Source organism: Littorina saxatilis, unplaced genomic scaffold, assembly GCF_037325665.1.
Source record: "Littorina saxatilis isolate snail1 unplaced genomic scaffold, US_GU_Lsax_2.0 scaffold_495, whole genome shotgun sequence".
Lineage (NCBI taxonomy): Eukaryota > Metazoa > Mollusca > Gastropoda > Littorinimorpha > Littorinidae > Littorina > Littorina saxatilis.
The window spans coordinates 13,019-31,915 of record NW_027125830.1 but is presented as its reverse complement, the minus strand read 5'-3'; the positions used below and the strand labels follow the sequence as shown (position 1 = coordinate 31,915).

At 41.4% G+C, this 18,897-nt stretch overlaps 1 protein-coding gene across 1 annotated transcript; it reads right to left on the bottom strand.

The window, feature by feature from the left end:
- Positions 1-299: 299 nt before the first annotated feature.
- Positions 300-2,423, bottom strand: LOC138954303 (uncharacterized). Its single transcript, XM_070326180.1, has one exon. It carries the CDS (start codon positions 1,847-1,849, stop codon positions 1,028-1,030), a length of 822 nt encoding a protein of 273 aa, XP_070182281.1. The 5' UTR covers positions 1,850-2,423; the 3' UTR covers positions 300-1,027.
- Positions 2,424-18,897: the final 16,474 nt, after the last annotated feature.

Below are 18,897 nucleotides of genomic sequence, written 5' to 3'. Positions count from 1 at the left end.
TCTTACTTTCACGAGCAATATAATATAAAAGTGTCAAAAACTGATTTTTCACATTGATGGATTTCTCCTGTTATGATAGGCCTATGAGGGATCATCTTTTACACCTAATACATCCTTTGAACTCAAATAATAAACATTTTAAATAGTTTTCTTGCATATTTTTCTTTATAAGAATCCAAGTACAAATAGCGACTGCTGACTTCCGTTTGTGATTAATTTCATTTCATTCGTTCTGCACACACACACTCACACGAACACATTCACAGTCAAATCCACTAAAAGTAAAACAGAACGCCATGTTCTAAACTAGCATTTTAATGCATTTGTCATCAAACTCAAACAGCACACATGCAGGGTTTGATTTTGGCATATATAATAATATATAATCATGACATTAGTCAGCCTACTACTGAACGCAGCAGGGCCTATAATACATGTACTTCAAAAACTGCTTCAGGGTCACCAGGTCATCTTTTCATAGTACAGTGGAACCTGCAATTAGTACCACCCCAAGGGACCGAACCAAAAGAAGTGCTACTTTGAGGTATTCACAGGCACGTTTAGACGTGCGTCACACGGCCAACAAAAACACTGTTTTTGCTCCTCACATGTTACAACAGTCGCCTCTCGGTGTTTGTGTTTGCCATGTGACGCAGCCCTTATACTGATAAAGACAAATTGGTCCAAAATTGACAGTGCTATTGAGCGTAATCACAGATTTGGCCCTATTTGGAGGGGTGCTATTCACAGGTTCCACTGTATTAATTATACATGTATTCATTCTCAAAATTTTGATCGCAAAAAAATCTATCTTTAGATTGGCACTTGGCATCTCCCCACACACACACACACACACAAATACTAACACCACCAAGGGCTTATGAAAGAGAGAAGACCGAGCGTCAAACAGAGGCGCATGAAAGCAAAATGACGAGAGCCTGTAACACGCACACAAATCGTGTTTAGGGTAATCACACCAGGTTTTTTGTTTTTATTGGATTTCTGGATCTGAGAGAACTCAACTTCCTCAAGCAAATCTTCCAATGATTGTTTTACGGAAATTGCAAAGAAAGAAACAAACAGAGATGATCTGTGTGGCAAGCTTTGTTTCAAGCAGGTTCAACTTCTGTTGGCAGATTGCATATACTTTTGCCATACCAATCACCCTTTCTACATGGACACGTTTGCTTGCAATTTTTCTGTCATCTGCCCGAGTGGTTGGGGAAAGTCTGTTCTTCTGCTTGAAAAATGCAGGAATGTTGATGTGGACATCACGCAAGGCAAAAATGTCTTGAACATTGAAACCCTTGTCCGCCATGATTGAATCATGTGGGTCACAGAGCGTTGTCAACGCGGACCTCTCCACAATTTGCCGATCACTGCTGGATCCACCATAGGCATCAGACACAAAAGAGGTTAAGCCCCCTGGCGTCACACCTACCAACACTTTCACTGTATTGGAATGTTTGTACGATGAAAATGAAATTCTCTGTGCCTTGGGGTTTGAAGGTCGTTTCACACGAACTTCTGTTGCATCCACAATTACTCTGGTTGACGGAAATTTCCTCTTAAAGTCTACTGGACAGTGATGGCTCACCATTTGTCGTTTTGGCCACCAGTCCACCTCCCTCCATTGAAAGTAGCAAAAGTTCACCCAAGTAGTGAACACCTTCTGCACAACAAACCGAGACACACCGAACATGCGGCCAAGTTCAAAATGTGGATAGTATCTCCTAAGTTTAACCAACATGAGGAGGAACTGGTTCACTGGTGTCAGAGCTGTGCATCCACTGGAGTAGGTGTAGATCAGGTGATCTACTGCATCACCAAGTGACCAGAAGGCATGCATAAAAATGTAAATTGTTTCTAATCCTGTATAATGATGCACAAGTTTGTTATCGTGCTTGATAGCTTCCACAGACAAGTAGGGCTGTCCTTTCGTACGTTCTGTATCACTATCAGGTTGTTCACTTTCATCCTCCGCCTCGTTTGATTCGACTGTGAAGAAGTAGCTGGATGAAGAGCTGCATCCTGCTGAAGGCGTCTGTGTTGGTGTTGCTTGGTCACTGCATTCATTACCACTGTTTTCAGGCAACGAGCAAGTAGACACAATCTCCACAGACTCACTGCAATCAGGAAGAATCAAACTGTCCGAGCAAGTAGTCACAATCTCCACAGACTCACTGCATTCATTACCACTGTTTTCAGGCAACGAACAAGTAGACACAATCTCCACAGACTCACTGCATTCATTACCACTGTTTTCAGGCAACGAACAAGTAGACACAATCTCCACAGACTCACTGCATTCATTACCACTGTTTTCAGGCAACGAACAAGTAGACACAATCTCCACAGACTCACTGCATTCATTACCACTGTTTTCAGGCAACGAGCAAGTAGACACAATCTCCACAGACTCACTGCAATCATTACCACTGTTTTCAGGCAACGAGCAAGTAGACACAATCTCCACAGACTCACTGCATTCATTACCACTGTTTTCAGGCAACGAACAAGTAGACACAATCTCCACAGACTCACTGCATTCATTACCACTGTTTTCAGGCAACGAACAAGTAGACACAATCTCCACAGACTCACTGCATTCATTACCACTGTTTTCAGGCAACGAGCAAGTAGACACAATCTCCACAGACTCACTGCATTCATTACCACTGTTTTCAGGCAACGAGCAAGTAGACACAATCTCCACAGACTCACTGCATTCATTACCACTGTTTTCAGGCAACGAACAAGTAGACACAATCTCCACAGACTCACTGCATTCATTACCACTGTTTTCAGGCAACGAACAAGTAGACACAATCTCCACAGACTCACTGCATTCATTACCACTGTTTTCAGGCAACGAGCAAGTAGACACAATCTCCACAGACTCACTGCATTCATTACCACTGTTTTCAGGCAACGAGCAAGTAGACACAATCTCCACAGACTCACTGCATTCATTACCACTGTTTTCAGGCAACGAACAAGTAGACACAATCTCCACAGACTCACTGCATTCATTACCACTGTTTTCAGGCAACGAACAAGTAGACACAATCTCCACAGACTCACTGCATTCATTACCACTGTTTTCAGGCAACGAGCAAGTAGACACAATCTCCACAGACTCACTGCATTCATTACCACTGTTTTCAGGCAACGAGCAAGTAGTCACAATCTCCACAGACTGACTGCATTCATTACCACTGTTTTCAGGCAACGAACAAGTAGACACAATCTCCACAGACTCACTGCATTCATTACCACTGTTTTCAGGCAACGAACAAGTAGACACAATCTCCACAGACTCACTGCATTCATTACCACTGTTTTCAGGCAACGAGCAAGTAGACACAATCTCCACAGACTCACTGCATTCATTACCACTGTTTTCAGGCAACGAACAAGTAGACACAATCTCCACAGACTCACTGCATTCATTACCACTGTTTTCAGGCAACGAACAAGTAGACACAATCTCCACAGACTCACTGCATTCATTACCACTGTTTTCAGGCAACGAGCAAGTAGACACAATCTCCACAGACTCACTGCAATCAGAAGAAATCAAACTGTCCGTGGAGACACATATTTCTTCACAGTAGCTCAAATCCAGATCTGTGTACACTCTTTTTCTGTCCAATTCTTCTGTTCGCTGCTCCCACTCCTCTGCTGCCTTGCGCTTTCTGTTCTCCTCCTTCTTTTGGTGGCGTTCCTCTCTACTGAGCTGGGCTGCTGTCTTCTCCTTGCTCCATTTGAAGACTGAGGGAACCGCAGTTTTCTTCAGGTTTTGTCGGGTTCTCTTCAGTCCTGGAAAAAAAAAATCTAAATTTGAATTCCTATGAATACCTTTTTATGCTTGCACTCTTTTGTGTCATTTTCTCACCATATAAACAACAGGGGCAAGAACATGTTTGAGGTCTGTTACAAAAATCCACAGCGTGCTTTACAATGTACAGAAAATCCAACAAGCCTTTCAAGGCAGCATAGTGAAATGCGTGCACACATGGAAAAAGTGACAACAAAAAGCTGTGTTGTGTGTGCATATTTTTCATGATTCCCCACCAATCTTCCCGATTATTTACAGATAAATGTACATACCATCTACTGTGAGTTTCTTGTTGTGATAATCAGATTCTACGAAGTGCCCATGGCAAACGATACTGTGCTTCGTCGGTGCAAACTTTTTTTTCTTGAGTTCACTTGTTTCCTCGTCGACGATCGACTCTATTCCGCGTCTAACAGCATGCATCCAACTCTTCCTTCGCTCCTCATCTTCTGGAAACGTATGGCCGCCACGCCTTGAACATCCAGGAACACAACAACACCCGCTCGGCATCCTAATCTTTGCTAACGAGTCGCAGAACGTCGATAGACAAAATCAAAAATGACTGGGGATAAAGACGGAAGCGTCTGCTCGAAGCCCCTTACAACCGAAGCGACGCCAATCGGCGGCAAGGGAGATAATATCCAAAACGTCGACCATTCCGTTTTGGTTACTTTTTGACGTCACGTTAGCAAACACATTTTTCTGAAATATAGTTTAACACCACAACACTAAATCTAAAGTCGTGGGGCAATGTTCCAAACTATCGGTGAGAAAAACGTTGGTTTGTGTGTATGTTTTCCTTCTTTGGCGTTACTATTCTCATTTAGAGGGTTGAGTTCATAAAACGGACATAAAACTTAAACCGCTTGACAGAAATTCTATAACTGTAAATCATTCGAAAGGGAAGGCATTCATGTACATGTTTGTGCCACTTGTGTATACATACGAATTAGGCAGTTTACTTGCTGTTTGATGGCAACAATCTTTAGCTTTCGTTTAAGGTATAATTTGCTTATATCCGTATGCAGTCAAGCGGTAGATGACGTTTTTTGTAACCTACCCAGCAAACAATTTTACGTTGTATTCACGTTATATTCACGTTGGCCTACGTTGGGTTTACGTTGCGTTGCAACGGTTTTTTTTACGTAGATTTGTATGGACGAAATCACGCGGGAATAACGTTGGAAAACAACGTTGCATTTTACGTGACACCAACGTGAATGCAACGTGAATTATTGGTGGAGGTGGATTGTTCGTAAAAACATTACGTGGATTTTACGTTGTCACAACGTGAATTTTTGGTTGTGGTTGTGGTTTGGTTGAAATTGCGTTGCATTTTTACGTAATGTCCACGTGAATAGAATGCAAATTTTATGTCAAATTTTAGGTCAAGAATTACGTGAATTCTACGTTGACACAACGTGAAAGTTGAGTTTTGGTGCATTTTTCGTGATAAAATTGACGTGAATTACACGTCGACACAACGCGATGTTTTGGTTGTGGTTGTGGTTTGGTTTGATTTTGACGTGAATGCAACGTTGAGAGTGAATGTAGGTTTTGGTAAATTTATCCACACACACACGTCACACACCAACTTTCACACTCAGTCACAGATCATAAGGACTATTACATTTAACACCATAATCTCAAGATACGATCAACAATTTTATTTCATAACAAAAAAATGCATATTATTATGGCAATCCGAATGGTGCAAAAGTCCCTTTTAGCTCTTGATGTCTAAATAACACATTATTTAGCTAAATAACGCGTTATTTAGCTAAACAATGCTTTATTTAGCTATATCATGCATTATTTAGCTAAATAATGCATTGTTTAAATTAAACAATGCATTATTTACAGATACAGAAAAAAGAGAGCCCAGAGCACTAAATAATGCATTGTTTAGCATAAATAAGAGATTGTGTTTGTAAATAACTCATTATTTATAAATAATTACGCGTTTTCTCTAAACAATATATTATATGTAAATAAAGTGTTATTTAAATAAATAAAATATTATTTAGATAAATAAAATATTATTTATCTAAATAAAATATTATTTAGATAAATAAAATATTATATGTAAATAAAATATTATTTATCTAAATAAAATATTATTTATCTAAATAAAATATTATTTAGATAAATAATTTATTATTTAGATAAATAATTTATTATTTAGATAAATAATTTATTATTTACTGTTTTTGCCTTGAAATAGTATTATTACACTAAATAATGCTTTATATAGCTATATAATAGGTTTCCGCTATATAATTCATGATTTGGTAAATAATACATTATATACCGTAAATAAAATATTATATACCGTAAACAATTCATTGTTTAGCGCATCGCGAAGCCGTTTTTTCTCTTGTTGTTTTTTTCCACGTGTTTCCGTGGATCCACGAGAGCTCTGTTGATTCTCAAACTGACCAATCAGACAACTAGCATCTGTACACTAATTAAAGTCCCATTGTTGAGTGTGACGAAAACTCGTGGTGACGATTTTAAAACATGTTGGGTCACGCATGGTCCAATCTTACATGGTCCAATCTTACATGGTCCAACCTTACATGGTCCAACCTTACATGGTCCAACCTTACATGGTCCAATCTTACATGGTCCAACCTTACATGGTTCAACCTTACATGGTCCAATCTTACATGGTCCAATCTTGCATGGTCCAATCTTACATGGTCCAACCTTGCATGGTCCAACCTTGCATGGTCCAACCTTGCATGGTCCAATCTTACATGGTCCAATCTTACATGGTCCAACCTTACATGGTCCAACCTTACATGGTCCAACCTTACATGGTCCAACCTTACATGGTCCAATCTTACATGGTCCAATCTTGCATGGTCCAATCTTACATGGTCCAACCTTGCATGGTCCAACCTTGCATGGTCCAATCTTACAGGGTCCAACCTTACATGGTCCAATCTTACATGGTCCAACCTTACATGGTCCAACCTTACATGGTCCAATCTTACATGGTCCAATCTTACATGGTCCAATCTTACATGGTCCAACCTTACATGGTCCAACCTTACATGGTCCAATCTTACATGGTCCAACCTTACATGGTCCAACCTTACATGGTCCAATCTTACATGGTCCAATCTTGCATGGTCCAATCTTGCATGGTCCAACCTTACATGGTCCAATCTTACATGGTCCAACCTTACATGGTCCAACCTTACATGGTCCAATCTTACATGGTCCAATCTTACATGGTCCAACCTTACATGGTTCAACCTTACATGGTCCAATCTTACATGGTCCAATCTTGCATGGTCCAATCTTACATGGTCCAACCTTGCATGGTCCAATCTTACATGGTCCAACCTTACATGGTCCAACCTTACATGGTCCAATCTTACATGGTCCAACCTTACATGGTCCAACCTTACATGGTCCAATCTTACATGGTCCAATCTTGCATGGTCCAATCTTACATGGTCCAACCTTGCATGGTCCAACCTTACATGGTCCAACCTTACATGGTCCAACCTTACATGGTCCAATCTTACATGGTCCAACCTTACATGGTCCAACCTTACATGGTCCAATCTTACATGGTCCAACCTTACATGGTCCAACCTTACATGGTTCAACCTTACATGGTCCAATCTTACATGGTCCAATCTTGCATGGTCCAATCTTACATGGTCCAACCTTGCATGGTCCAACCTTGCATGGTCCAATCTTACATGGTCCAACCTTACATGGTCCAACCTTGCATGGTCCAATCTTACATGGTCCAACCTTACATGGTCCAATCTTGCATGGTCCAACCTTACATGGTCCAATCTTACATGGTCCAACCTTACATGGTCCAATCTTACATGGTCCATATATATTATTGGACCATGTAAGATTGGACCATGCAAGGTTGGACCATGTAAGGTTGGACCATGTAAGATTGGACCATGTAAGGTTGGACCATGTAAGGTTGGACCATGTAAGGTTGGACCATGTAAGATTGGACCATGCAAGGTTAGACCATGCAAGATTGGACCATGCAAGATTGGACCATGTAAGATTGGACCATGTAAGGTTGGACCATGTAAGGTTGGACCATGTAAGATTGGACCATGTAAGGTTGGACCATGTAAGGTTGGACCATGTAAGGTTGGACCATGTAAGATTGGACCATGCAAGGTTGGACCATGCAAGGTTGGACCATGTAAGATTGGACCATGCAAGATTGGACCATGTAAGATTGGACCATGTAAGGTTGAACCATGTAAGGTTGGACCATGTAAGATTGGACCATGTAAGATTGGACCATGTAAGGTTGGACCATGTAAGGTTGGACCATGTAAGATTGGACCATGTAAGGTTGGACCATGTAAGGTTGGACCATGTAAGGTTGGACCATGCAAGGTTGAACCATGTAAGATTGGACCATGCAAGATTGGACCATGTAAGATTGGACCATGTAAGGTTGGACCATGTAAGGTTGGACCATGTAAGATTGGACCATGTAAGGTTGGACCATGTAAGGTTGGACCATGTAAGATTGGACCATGCAAGGTTGGACCATGTAAGGTTGGACCATGTAAGATTGGACCATGTAAGATTGGACCATGTAAGGTTGGACCATGTAAGGTTGGACCATGTAAGATTGGACCATGTAAGATTGGACCATGTAAGATTGGACCATGTAAGGTTGGACCATGTAAGGTTGGACCATGTAAGATTGGACCATGTAAGATTGGACCATGTAAGATTGGACCATGTAAGGTTGGACCATGTAAGGTTGGACCATGTAAGGTTGGACCATGCAAGGTTGGACCATGCAAGATTGGACCATGCAAGATTGGACCATGTAAGGTTGGACCATGTAAGGTTGGACCATGTAAGATTGGACCATGTAAGGTTGGACCATGTAAGGTTGGACCATGTAAGGTTGGACCATGTAAGATTAGACCATGCAAGGTTGGACCATGCAAGGTTGGACCATGCAAGATTGGACCATGCAAGATTGGACCATGTAAGATTGGACCATGTAAGGTTGAACCATGTAAGGTTGGACCATGTAAGATTGGACCATGTAAGATTGGACCATGTAAGGTTGGACCATGTAAGGTTGGACCATGTAAGATTGGACCATGTAAGGTTGGACCATGCAAGATTGGACCATGCAAGATTGGACCATGTAAGATTGGACCATGTAAGGTTGGACCATGTAAGGTTGGACCATGTAAGATTGGACCATGTAAGGTTGGACCATGTAAGGTTGGACCATGTAAGGTTGGACCATGTAAGATTGGACCATGTAAGATTGGACCATGCGTGACCCAACATGTTTTAAAATCGTCACCACGAGTTTTCGTCACACTCAACAATGGGACTTTAATTAGTGTACAGATGCTAGTTGTCTGATTGGTCAGTTTGAGAATCAACAGAGCTCTCGTGGATCCACGGAAACACGTGGAAAAAAACAACAAGAGAAAAAACGGCTTCGCGATGCGCTAAACAATGAATTGTTTACGGTATATAATATTTTATTTACGGTATATAATGTATTATTTACCAAATCATGAATTATATAGCGGAAACCTATTATATAGCTATATAAAGCATTATTTAGTGTAATAATACTATTTCAAGGCAAAAACAGTAAATAATAAATTATTTATCTAAATAATAAATTATTTATCTAAATAATAAATTATTTATCTAAATAATATTTTATTTAGATAAATAATATTTTATTTAGATAAATAATATTTTATTTACATATAATATTTTATTTATCTAAATAATATTTTATTTAGATAAATAATATTTTATTTATCTAAATAATATTTTATTTATTTAAATAACACTTTATTTACATATAATATATTGTTTAGAGAAAACGCGTAATTATTTATAAATAATGAGTTATTTACAAACACAATCTCTTATTTATGCTAAACAATGCATTATTTAGTGCTCTGGGCTCTCTTTTTTCTGTATCTGTAAATAATGCATTGTTTAATTTAAACAATGCATTATTTAGCTAAATAATGCATGATATAGCTAAATAAAGCATTGTTTAGCTAAATAACGCGTTATTTAGCTAAATAATGTGTTATTTAGACATCAAGAGCTAAAAGGGACTTTTGCACCATTCGGATTGCCATATATTATGTTGTGGAGAAATTAAAGATGCACGCAGCTTAGCAGGGCAACAGCACAGCATATTCAATCGATTTCATTATTTGTCCTGGTGGTCCTCTTCTCCCAGGCAGTCCCCTATGCGCCTCTTTGATGATGGTCGCTAAACAAAGCAAAGACAGCACATTGATATTAGTGACACCAGAGCCTCCATAATGTCTGGAGTAGAAATTAATACACATCTTTTCAACTTAGGTCACTTTTTAGTAACTTTCCACTGCCTACTATGTCTCTGACCAACTGAGTGTTGACACTATTTCCTTTTAATATCTATATATATATACGACTTGTGTCTGTGTGTGTGTCTGTGTATCTGTGTATTTGTGTATTCGCCATGCACGGCCAAAGTTCTCGATGGATCTGCTTCAAATTTGGTGGGCTTATTCAGAGAGACCCCGGACACAACCTCATCGATGAGATATTTCAACACGTGCTCTCAGCGCGCAGCGCTGAACCGATTTTGGTTCCACCTCAGCTATTTTGGTTCCACCTCAGCTACCCGGGCCCCCATACCGACACACCATAGCCGCTATACACCACATCACAACGCCAAAGTTCTCGGTGGATCTTTTTCAAATTTGGACACCGTATTCAGCTACACCCCGGACACAATATCATCGATGAGATATTTCAACACGTGCTCTCAGCGCGCAGCGCTGAACTGATTTTGGTTTTTGTGTTCATTTCACCATTATAAGTAACTCTTCCTTATCTTCTCCAGTGTTTGGCGTTTATCTCCCTTCCTTCGTGTGGCTTTCCCGTTCAGTTGTAAGTTACTACTATTTTTAGAATGTCACTGCGCTGTCCACTGCGCTGAGCGTCTTCGGATATTCCCGGCGTTCTGTTACTGTTACTATTTTTAGAAGGTCAACGCAGTGTACAGAACGTAAATTGGACCCGTAAATTATCCTCACTGTAAAAGTACAAAGGTCGAATCAATTTATAGCCACGCGAAAAATACACTGTCATCTATCTCTCTATAGATACGGCTTCTTTGTGTTTGTGTGTGTGTGTGTGTGTGTGTGTGTGTGTGTATGTGTGTGTGTGTGTGTGTGTGTGTGTGTATGTGTGTGTGTGGGTGTCTCTATATGAGCAACACCTGTGCATTGTTCAGTTCTGTTTGTGATGTGGTCTGGCGGCTTTTGTGTAATTTTAAAGCTACTGTTACAAAAGAAACCCTAAACTACAAATTCTCGGAGCATTTAAAAGTCTTTACTGACGGATCCAAATTTGCAGACGGCAGCGTTGGCTGCGCCTTTGTGATCCCAGATCTCAAAATCTCAAGGAAATATACTCTTAATAAAGACATCTCCATATTCTCAGCCGAGCTATTTGCCTTGCTCATGGCATGCACTTTTATAAATGACCTCCCAGTCACACCGCGTGCGGTAGTTTTCTGCTCTGACTCGCGCTCTTCATTACAAGCTCTGCATCGAAACACATCAAATCGGGCAGAGCTACAAAGAGAAATCCTCTTTATATGTCACCAGTTAATCTCATCCGGCACATCCGTATCATTTCTCTGGGTCCCCTCTCACGTAGGGGTCCGGGGAAATGAACTGGCGGATGTCGCTGCCAAAGAAGCGGCAGAATCTAGCCCAGCTAACACTAACATCGGCTACTCAGTAACCGAGTTCTACAGTAAAATCCGTAAACTCATTCGAAGTCAGTACGTAACATCTCTGTCCTATCAACCCATTGATATGAACGATCTACACCCCGATCTCCCAACAAACCTCCTCACTATCTTCAGACGCCTCCGTGCCGGCGGCTGCCGCTTCCATATCTTTAACAAGTCCTGCCATTGTGGAGAACCCTATTCATTTCAACACATTTTCGCTCCATGCGCTACAAATAGAATTACCTTTAAAACCTTATATGACCATATGCAGCTCCATGGTCTGAGTCCCCAGGATTATCTGCGCAGTAGCAGTTCTCTAGGCTGGTCACACAGCTTGCTGCTGTGCCGACTGGTCAGGGACTCGGACATGGGGCTGTGGGTATAACTAAGCCCAGATTATCACATCAGCGTGTTTCAGTTTGAGGTCGAGTGGCTCCCGCCATCCCTCCTGATTCCAGCGACTACCTTCTAGACAACATATCCTCACCCAAGGCCCATTAGTCGCCAAACTGTACATATTGTTTTTATTACCACGGCCTTCGTGGCTTACATCTTAATCCTTTTATTTGTAAAAAGTTTTGAGATTTATTGTTCGTGTTCCTCTTACTTGCTCATCTATTTGGTTTTATTGGTGATCCTGAAAGGTTCCACTTTTCAACTCGATTTGAAATAAAATAAAAATAATATTACAAGCCCGTTATTCAAGATATAGAATACAGACTTATAATTCTTACCAAGAAACATCTTAACTACTTTTCATTTTAACAAATTCCACAGAGCATTATCAACTCAACCCCACCCCCTGCCCTCCTCTCCTTATTTTTTGTTTCTTTCTTTCCTCTTTTTGAAAGCGGACAAACACTCAAGTCCTTAATGGCTCAAAACCGTAGGACTTTTAATATTAATTTTAACTGTGTCTGTATGTCCCCTTGTGGATGAGATAAAACTCCGTTCAGCTCAGTATGCTGTCAGAGCCCACGCGGTAGAGAACTCTGCCTGCGAGGTCCTGACTGACTTTTTTCCTCAGCACCAAAATTATGAGGCCAACACCAAACATAGCACTCAACTCTTGGCCAAAACGCTACCCTTATCCGACACAGTAAACCGCATTCTAGCCGATAGCGGGGTGAAGGTCAGTGAGCTGGCCAGGGTCCCCCCGCCCTCCTACCCGCCTTGGCTTGAGGAAACCCCTACTATCATATACGACAGTGAAGATAATACTACCAAAAAAGATAACCCCGTCTACCTAGCTACTGTTACAAAAGAAACCCTAAACTACAAATTCTCGGAGCATTTAAAAGTCTTTACTGACGGATCCAAATTTGCAGACGGCAGCGTTGGCTGCGCCTTTGTGATCCCAGATCTCAAAATCTCAAGGAAATATACTCTTAATAAAGACATCTCCATATTCTCAGCCGAGCTATTTGCCTTGCTCATGGCATGCACTTTTATAAATGACCTCCCAGTCACACCGCGTGCGGTAGTTTTCTGCTCTGACTCGCGCTCTTCATTACAAGCTCTGCATCGAAACACATCAAATCGGGCAGAGCTACAAAGAGAAATCCTCTTTATATGTCACCAGTTAATCTCATCCGGCACATCCGTATCATTTCTCTGGGTCCCCTCTCACGTAGGGGTCCGGGGAAATGAACTGGCGGATGTCGCTGCCAAAGAAGCGGCAGAATCTAGCCCAGCTAACACTAACATCGGCTACTCAGTAACCGAGTTCTACAGTAAAATCCGTAAACTCATTCGAAGTCAGTACGTAACATCTCTGTCCTATCAACCCATTGATATGAACGATCTACACCCCGATCTCCCAACAAACCTCCTCACTATCTTCAGACGCCTCCGTGCCGGCGGCTGCCGCTTCCATATCTTTAACAAGTCCTGCCATTGTGGAGAACCCTATTCATTTCAACACATTTTCGCTCCATGCGCTACAAATAGAATTACCTTTAAAACCTTATATGACCATATGCAGCTCCATGGTCTGAGTCCCCAGGATTATCTGCGCAGTAGCAGTTCTCTAGGCTGGTCACACAGCTTGCTGCTGTGCCGACTGGTCAGGGACTCGGACATGGGGCTGTGGGTATAACTAAGCCCAGATTATCACATCAGCGTGTTTCAGTTTGAGGTCGAGTGGCTCCCGCCATCTCTCCTGATTCCAGCGACTACCTTCTAGACAACATATCCTCACCCAAGGCCCACTAGTCGCCAAACTGTACATATTGTTTTTATTACCACGGCCTTCGTGGCTTCGTGGCTTACATCTTAATCCTTTTATTTGTAAAAAGTTTTGAGATTTATTGTTCGTGTTCCTCTTACTTGCTCATCTATTTGGTTTTATTGGTGATCCTGAAGGTTCCACTTTTTAACTCGATTTGAAATAAAAAAAAAATAATATTACAAGCCCGTTATTCAAGACATAGAATACAGACTTATAATTCTTACCAAGAAACATCTTAACTACTTTTCATTTTAACAAATTCCACAGAGCATTATCAACTCAACCCCACCCCCTGCCCTCCTCTCCTTATTTTTTGTTTCTTTCTTTCCTCATTTTGAAAGCGGACAAACACTCAAGTCCTTAATGGCTCAAAACCGTAGGACTTTTAATATTAATTTTAACGTAATTTTATGTACTGGCCTTCCTTTGAGAAGCCATAACTTGCTCAGTCCTGTTTGAGTGGAGTTCGCCTCCAAAGGTGATTAACACGGTTACATTCGTCGACAAGGATGGGACTCGATATGGTCAGGAATGGCATTATGGCCACTGAATCATTTTCGTGCTGTTCCCATTCCACGAATCTGGGAGGGACCTAAGCTTGGCGGGTCCATTGTTCGGACCCGGCGAAGCCGGCCGTACGGCTCTAAGTACTTCTTCCCGGCGAAGCCGGCTACCCGGCGAAGCGGGTATTCATTCTAGTCAAGGACTACTACTGGCACAGCTCAGCTTCAGTGCATCTAGCGAAGGCCACCGCTCGCGGGCTGTGCTGGCGTCTATTTTTAGCGACACGTCAAGGGCTGCGCGTAGTAGTTTACTGTAGAGAACCTGAAAATAAATTCCGTTGATTTTACCCCAAAAGCCCATGTACTGTCATGTACTGTCTCGCAATATTATGAGAATGTGTCAAATAAAAGTTAAATGACACTAAAAGACTCTCTTTTAAAATAATAGCTTCTTCAAGTGCGGACTATTTTGCTTGCAACTCGCAAAGTAGTCCTGTTTCAAACTGTCATGGCGGCAAAGAAGTGTTTACATCGCATGTGCTGACTAGAAGTGGATGTTTTGATTCAGTTTTCGATCGTGTAGCAAGTGTTTTCTTCATAATGGTTAACAAGTGTGGTGTAGTTAACTGCAAGGGGAACTACAATGCAATAAATAAGTGCCGAGTCTTCAAGATTCCCAAGAACGAGGAGGAGAGAAAGAAGTGGCTTGCTGTCTAATAGTGTCTTACCTCCACGTGAGAACTTTTTCATAGACCCAGAGAAGTTCTTCGTTTGCGAAAAACACTGGCGGTATAACACAAACATTCAACAGAACAAGGCGGTATGACACACACACTCAACAGAACAAGGTGGTATGACACACATAATCTGTAGAGAGACTGAGGCGGTATAACACAAACATTCAATTAAACAAGGCGGTATGACATACACAATCTGAAGATTAACTGAGGCAGTATAGCATTAACATTCAACAGAACAAGGCGGTATGACACACACACTCTGTAGAGAGACTGAGGCGGTATAACACAAACACTCAACAGAACAAGGCGGTATGACACACACACACACTCAACAGAACAAGGCGATATGAAACACACACTCAACAGAACAAGGCAGTATGAGTCTATGACACACACACACTCTCAACAGAACAAGGCAGTCTAACATAAAAACACTCAACAGAACAAGGCGGTATAACTCATTAACCTTTGCCGTGCTTCCTGGGTTCACCTGTACCCAGAGACACACTAAAATCATTGTAACTCTGGAACCATTAAAGGTATCGTTTTGAAATTTTAAGTATCTCTCACACACCTAATTTGCTCTCTGTCTGCAAATTTTTAGTGTGTACATGACAAAACATCAGAATTAATTGATTATGATAATTTACATAAACACTACCGATGGCGCGGGTTCACACAAACCCATACTTTTAAAGAGTAGTTGTGATTGTAACTATCCCTCTGCCGACGGCGCGGGTTCTGCTACACCCATAATTACCAAAGCGGCGGAACAGTGTCTGTCTGCCTGTTTGTCTCCAAGAGACTGTCTGTCTCTCTGTTTGTCTGTCCGTATCTCTCTGTCTGTATGTCTGTTGTCAGTTGCTCTGTCTGTCTGTCTGTCTGTCTATCCGTCTATCTGACTGTCTGTCTGTCTCTGTCTCTCTCTCTCTCTGTCTGTCTCTCTCTCTCTGTCTGTCTCTCTCTCTCTGTCTCTCTCTCTTAGTCTCTCTCTCTCTCTCTTAGTCTCTCTCTCTGTCTCTCTTTCTTAGTCTCTCTCTCTCTTTCTTAGTCTCTCTCTCTCTCTTTCTTAGTCTCTCTCTCTCTTTCTTAGTCTCTCGCTCTCTCTCTTTCTTAGTCTCTCTCTCTCTTTCTTAGTCTCTCTCTCTTTTTTTTAGTCTCTCTCTCTCTTTCTTAGTCTCTCTCTCTCTCTTAGTCTCTCTCTCTCTCTCTTTCTTAGTCTCTCTCTCTCTCTTAGTCTCTCTCTCTTTCTTAGTCTCTCTTTCTCTCTCTCTTTCTTAGTCTCTCTCTCTCTCTTTCTTAGTCTCTCTCTCTCTCTTTTTTAGTCTCTCTCTCTCTTTCTTAGTCTCTCTCTCTCTTTCTTAGTCTCTCTCTCTCTTTCTTAGTCTCTCTCTCTCTCTCTAGCTCTTTTTTAGTCTCTCTCTCTCTCTCTCTTTCTTAGTCTCTCTCTCTCTCTTTCTTAGTCTCTCTCTCTCTCTCTCTCTTTATTAGTCTCTCTCTCTCTCTTTCTTAGTCTCCCTCTCTCTCTTTCTTAGTCTCTCTCTCTCTTTCTTAGTCTCTCTCTCTCTTTCTTAGTCTCTCTCTCTCTCTCTCTCTCTTAGTCTCTCTCTCTCTTTCTTAGTCTCTCTCTCTCTCTCTTAGTCTCTCTCTCTTTCTTAGTCTCTCTTTCTCTCTCTTAGTCTCTCTCTCTCTCTTTCTTAGTCTCTCTCTCTCTCTTTTTTAGTCTCTCTCTCTCTTTCTTAGTCTCTCTCTCTCTCTCTCTTTCTTAGTCTCTCTCTCTCTCTCTCTCTCTCTTAGTCTCTCTCTCTCTCTCTTTCTTAGTCTCTCTCTCTCTCTCTCTTAGTCTCTCTCTCTTTCTTAGTCTCTCTTTCTCTCTCTTAGTCTCTCTCTCTCTCTCTTTCTTAGTCTCTCTCTCTCTCTTTCTTAGTCTCTCTCTCTCTCTTTCTTAGTCTCTCTCTCTCTCTCTTAGTCTCTCTCTCTTTCTTAGTCTCTCTCTCTCTCTTTCTTAGTCTCTCTCTCTCTTTTTCTTAGTCTCTCTCTCTCTTTCTTAGTCTCTCTCTCTCTTTCTTAGTCTCTCTCTCTCTCTCTAGCTCTTTTTTAGTCTCTCTCTCTCTCTCTCTCTTTCTTAGTCTCTCTCTCTCTCTTTCTTAGTCTCTCTCTCTCTCTCTCTCTTTCTTAGTCTCTCTCTCTCTCTTTCTTAGTCTCCCTCTCTCTCTTTCTTAGTCTCTCTCTCTCTTTCTTAGTCTCTCTCTCTCTTTCTTAGTCTCTCTCTCTCTCTCTCTCTTAGTCTCTCTCTCTCTCTCTTTCTTAGTCTCTCTCTCTCTCTCTTAGTCTCTCTCTCTTTCTTAGTCTCTCTTTCTCTCTCTTAGTCTCTCTCTCTCTCTTTCTTAGTCTCTCTCTTTTTTTAGTCTCTCTCTCTCTTTCTTAGTCTCTCTCTCTCTCTCTCTTTCTTAGTCTCTCTCTCTCTTTCTTAGTCTCTCTCTCTCTCTTTCTTAGTCTCTCTCTCTCTCTCTCTTAGTCTCTCTCTTTCTTAGTCTCTCTTTCTCTCTCTTAGTCTCTCTCTCTCTCTCTTTCTTAGTCTCTCTCTCTCTCTCTTTCTTAGTCTCTCTCTCTCTCTTTCTTAGTCTCTCTCTCTCTCTCTCTTAGTCTCTCTCTCCTTCTTAGTCTCTCTCTCTCTCTTTCTTAGTCTCTCTCTCTCTTTTTCTTAGTCTCTCTCTTTCTTTTTTTAGTCTCTCTCTCTCTCTCTCTTAGTCTCTCTTTCTTAGTCTCTCTTGGTCTCTCTCTCTCTCTCTTTCTTAGTCTCTCTCTCTCTCTCTCTTTCTTAGTCTCTCTGTCTCTCTCTCTTAGTCTCTCTCTGTCTCTCTCTCTTAGTCTCTCTCTCTTTCTTAGTCTCTCTCTCTCTCTTTCTTAGTCTCTCTCTCTCTCTCTTTCTTAGTCTCTCTTTCTCTCTTAGTCTCTCTCTCTCTCTTTCTTAGTCTCTCTCTCTCTCTTTCTTAGTCTCTCTCTCTCTTTCTTTGTCTCTCTCTCTCTCTCTTTCTTAGTCTCTCTCTCTCTTTCTTAGTCTCCCTCTCTCTCTTTCTTAGTCTCTCTCTCTCTTTCTTAGTCTCTCTTTCTCTCTCTTAGTCTCTCTCTCTCTTTCTTAGTCTCTCTCTCTCTCTTTATTTGTCTCTCTCTCTCTCTTTATTTGTCTCTCTCTCTCTCTTTTTTAGTATCTCTCTCTCTCTTTCTTAGTCTCTCTCTCTCTCTTTCTTAGTCTCTCTCTCTCTCTTTCTTAGTCTCTCTCTCTTTCTTAGTCTCTCTCTCTCTCTCTTTCTTAGTCTCTCTCTCTTTCTTAGTCTCTCTCTCTCTCTTTCTTAGTCTCCCTGTCTCTCTTTCTTAGTCTCTCTCTCTCTCTCTTTCTTAGTCTCTCACTCTTTCTTAGACTCTCTCTCTCTGTCTTAGTCTCTCTCTCTCTTTCTTAGTCTCTCTCTCTCTTTCTTAGTATCTCTCTCTCTCTCTTTCTTAGTCTCTCTCTCTCTCTCTTTCTTAGTCTCTCACTCTCTTTCTTAGACTCTCTCTCTCTTTCTTAGTCTCTCTCTCTCTTTCTTAGTCTCTCTCTCTCTTTCTTAGTCTCTCTCTCTCTCTCTTTCTTAGTCTCTCTCTCTCTTTCTTAGTCTCTCTCTCTCTCTCTCTCTTTCTTAGTCTCTCAGTCTCTCTCAGTCTCTCCCTCCCCCTCTCCCTCCCCTGCAAGAGGTCGGTGAAGGGAGAAACTCGATGCAACCACTGAAGTAGCGCTGTGGGTTTCC

What these genes read in the sequence shown, in the direction of transcription:
- LOC138954303 (XM_070326180.1), bottom strand. Translation starts at nt 1,849, where the DNA reads ATGCATGCCTTCTGGTCACTTGGTGATGCAGTAGATCACCTGATCTAC.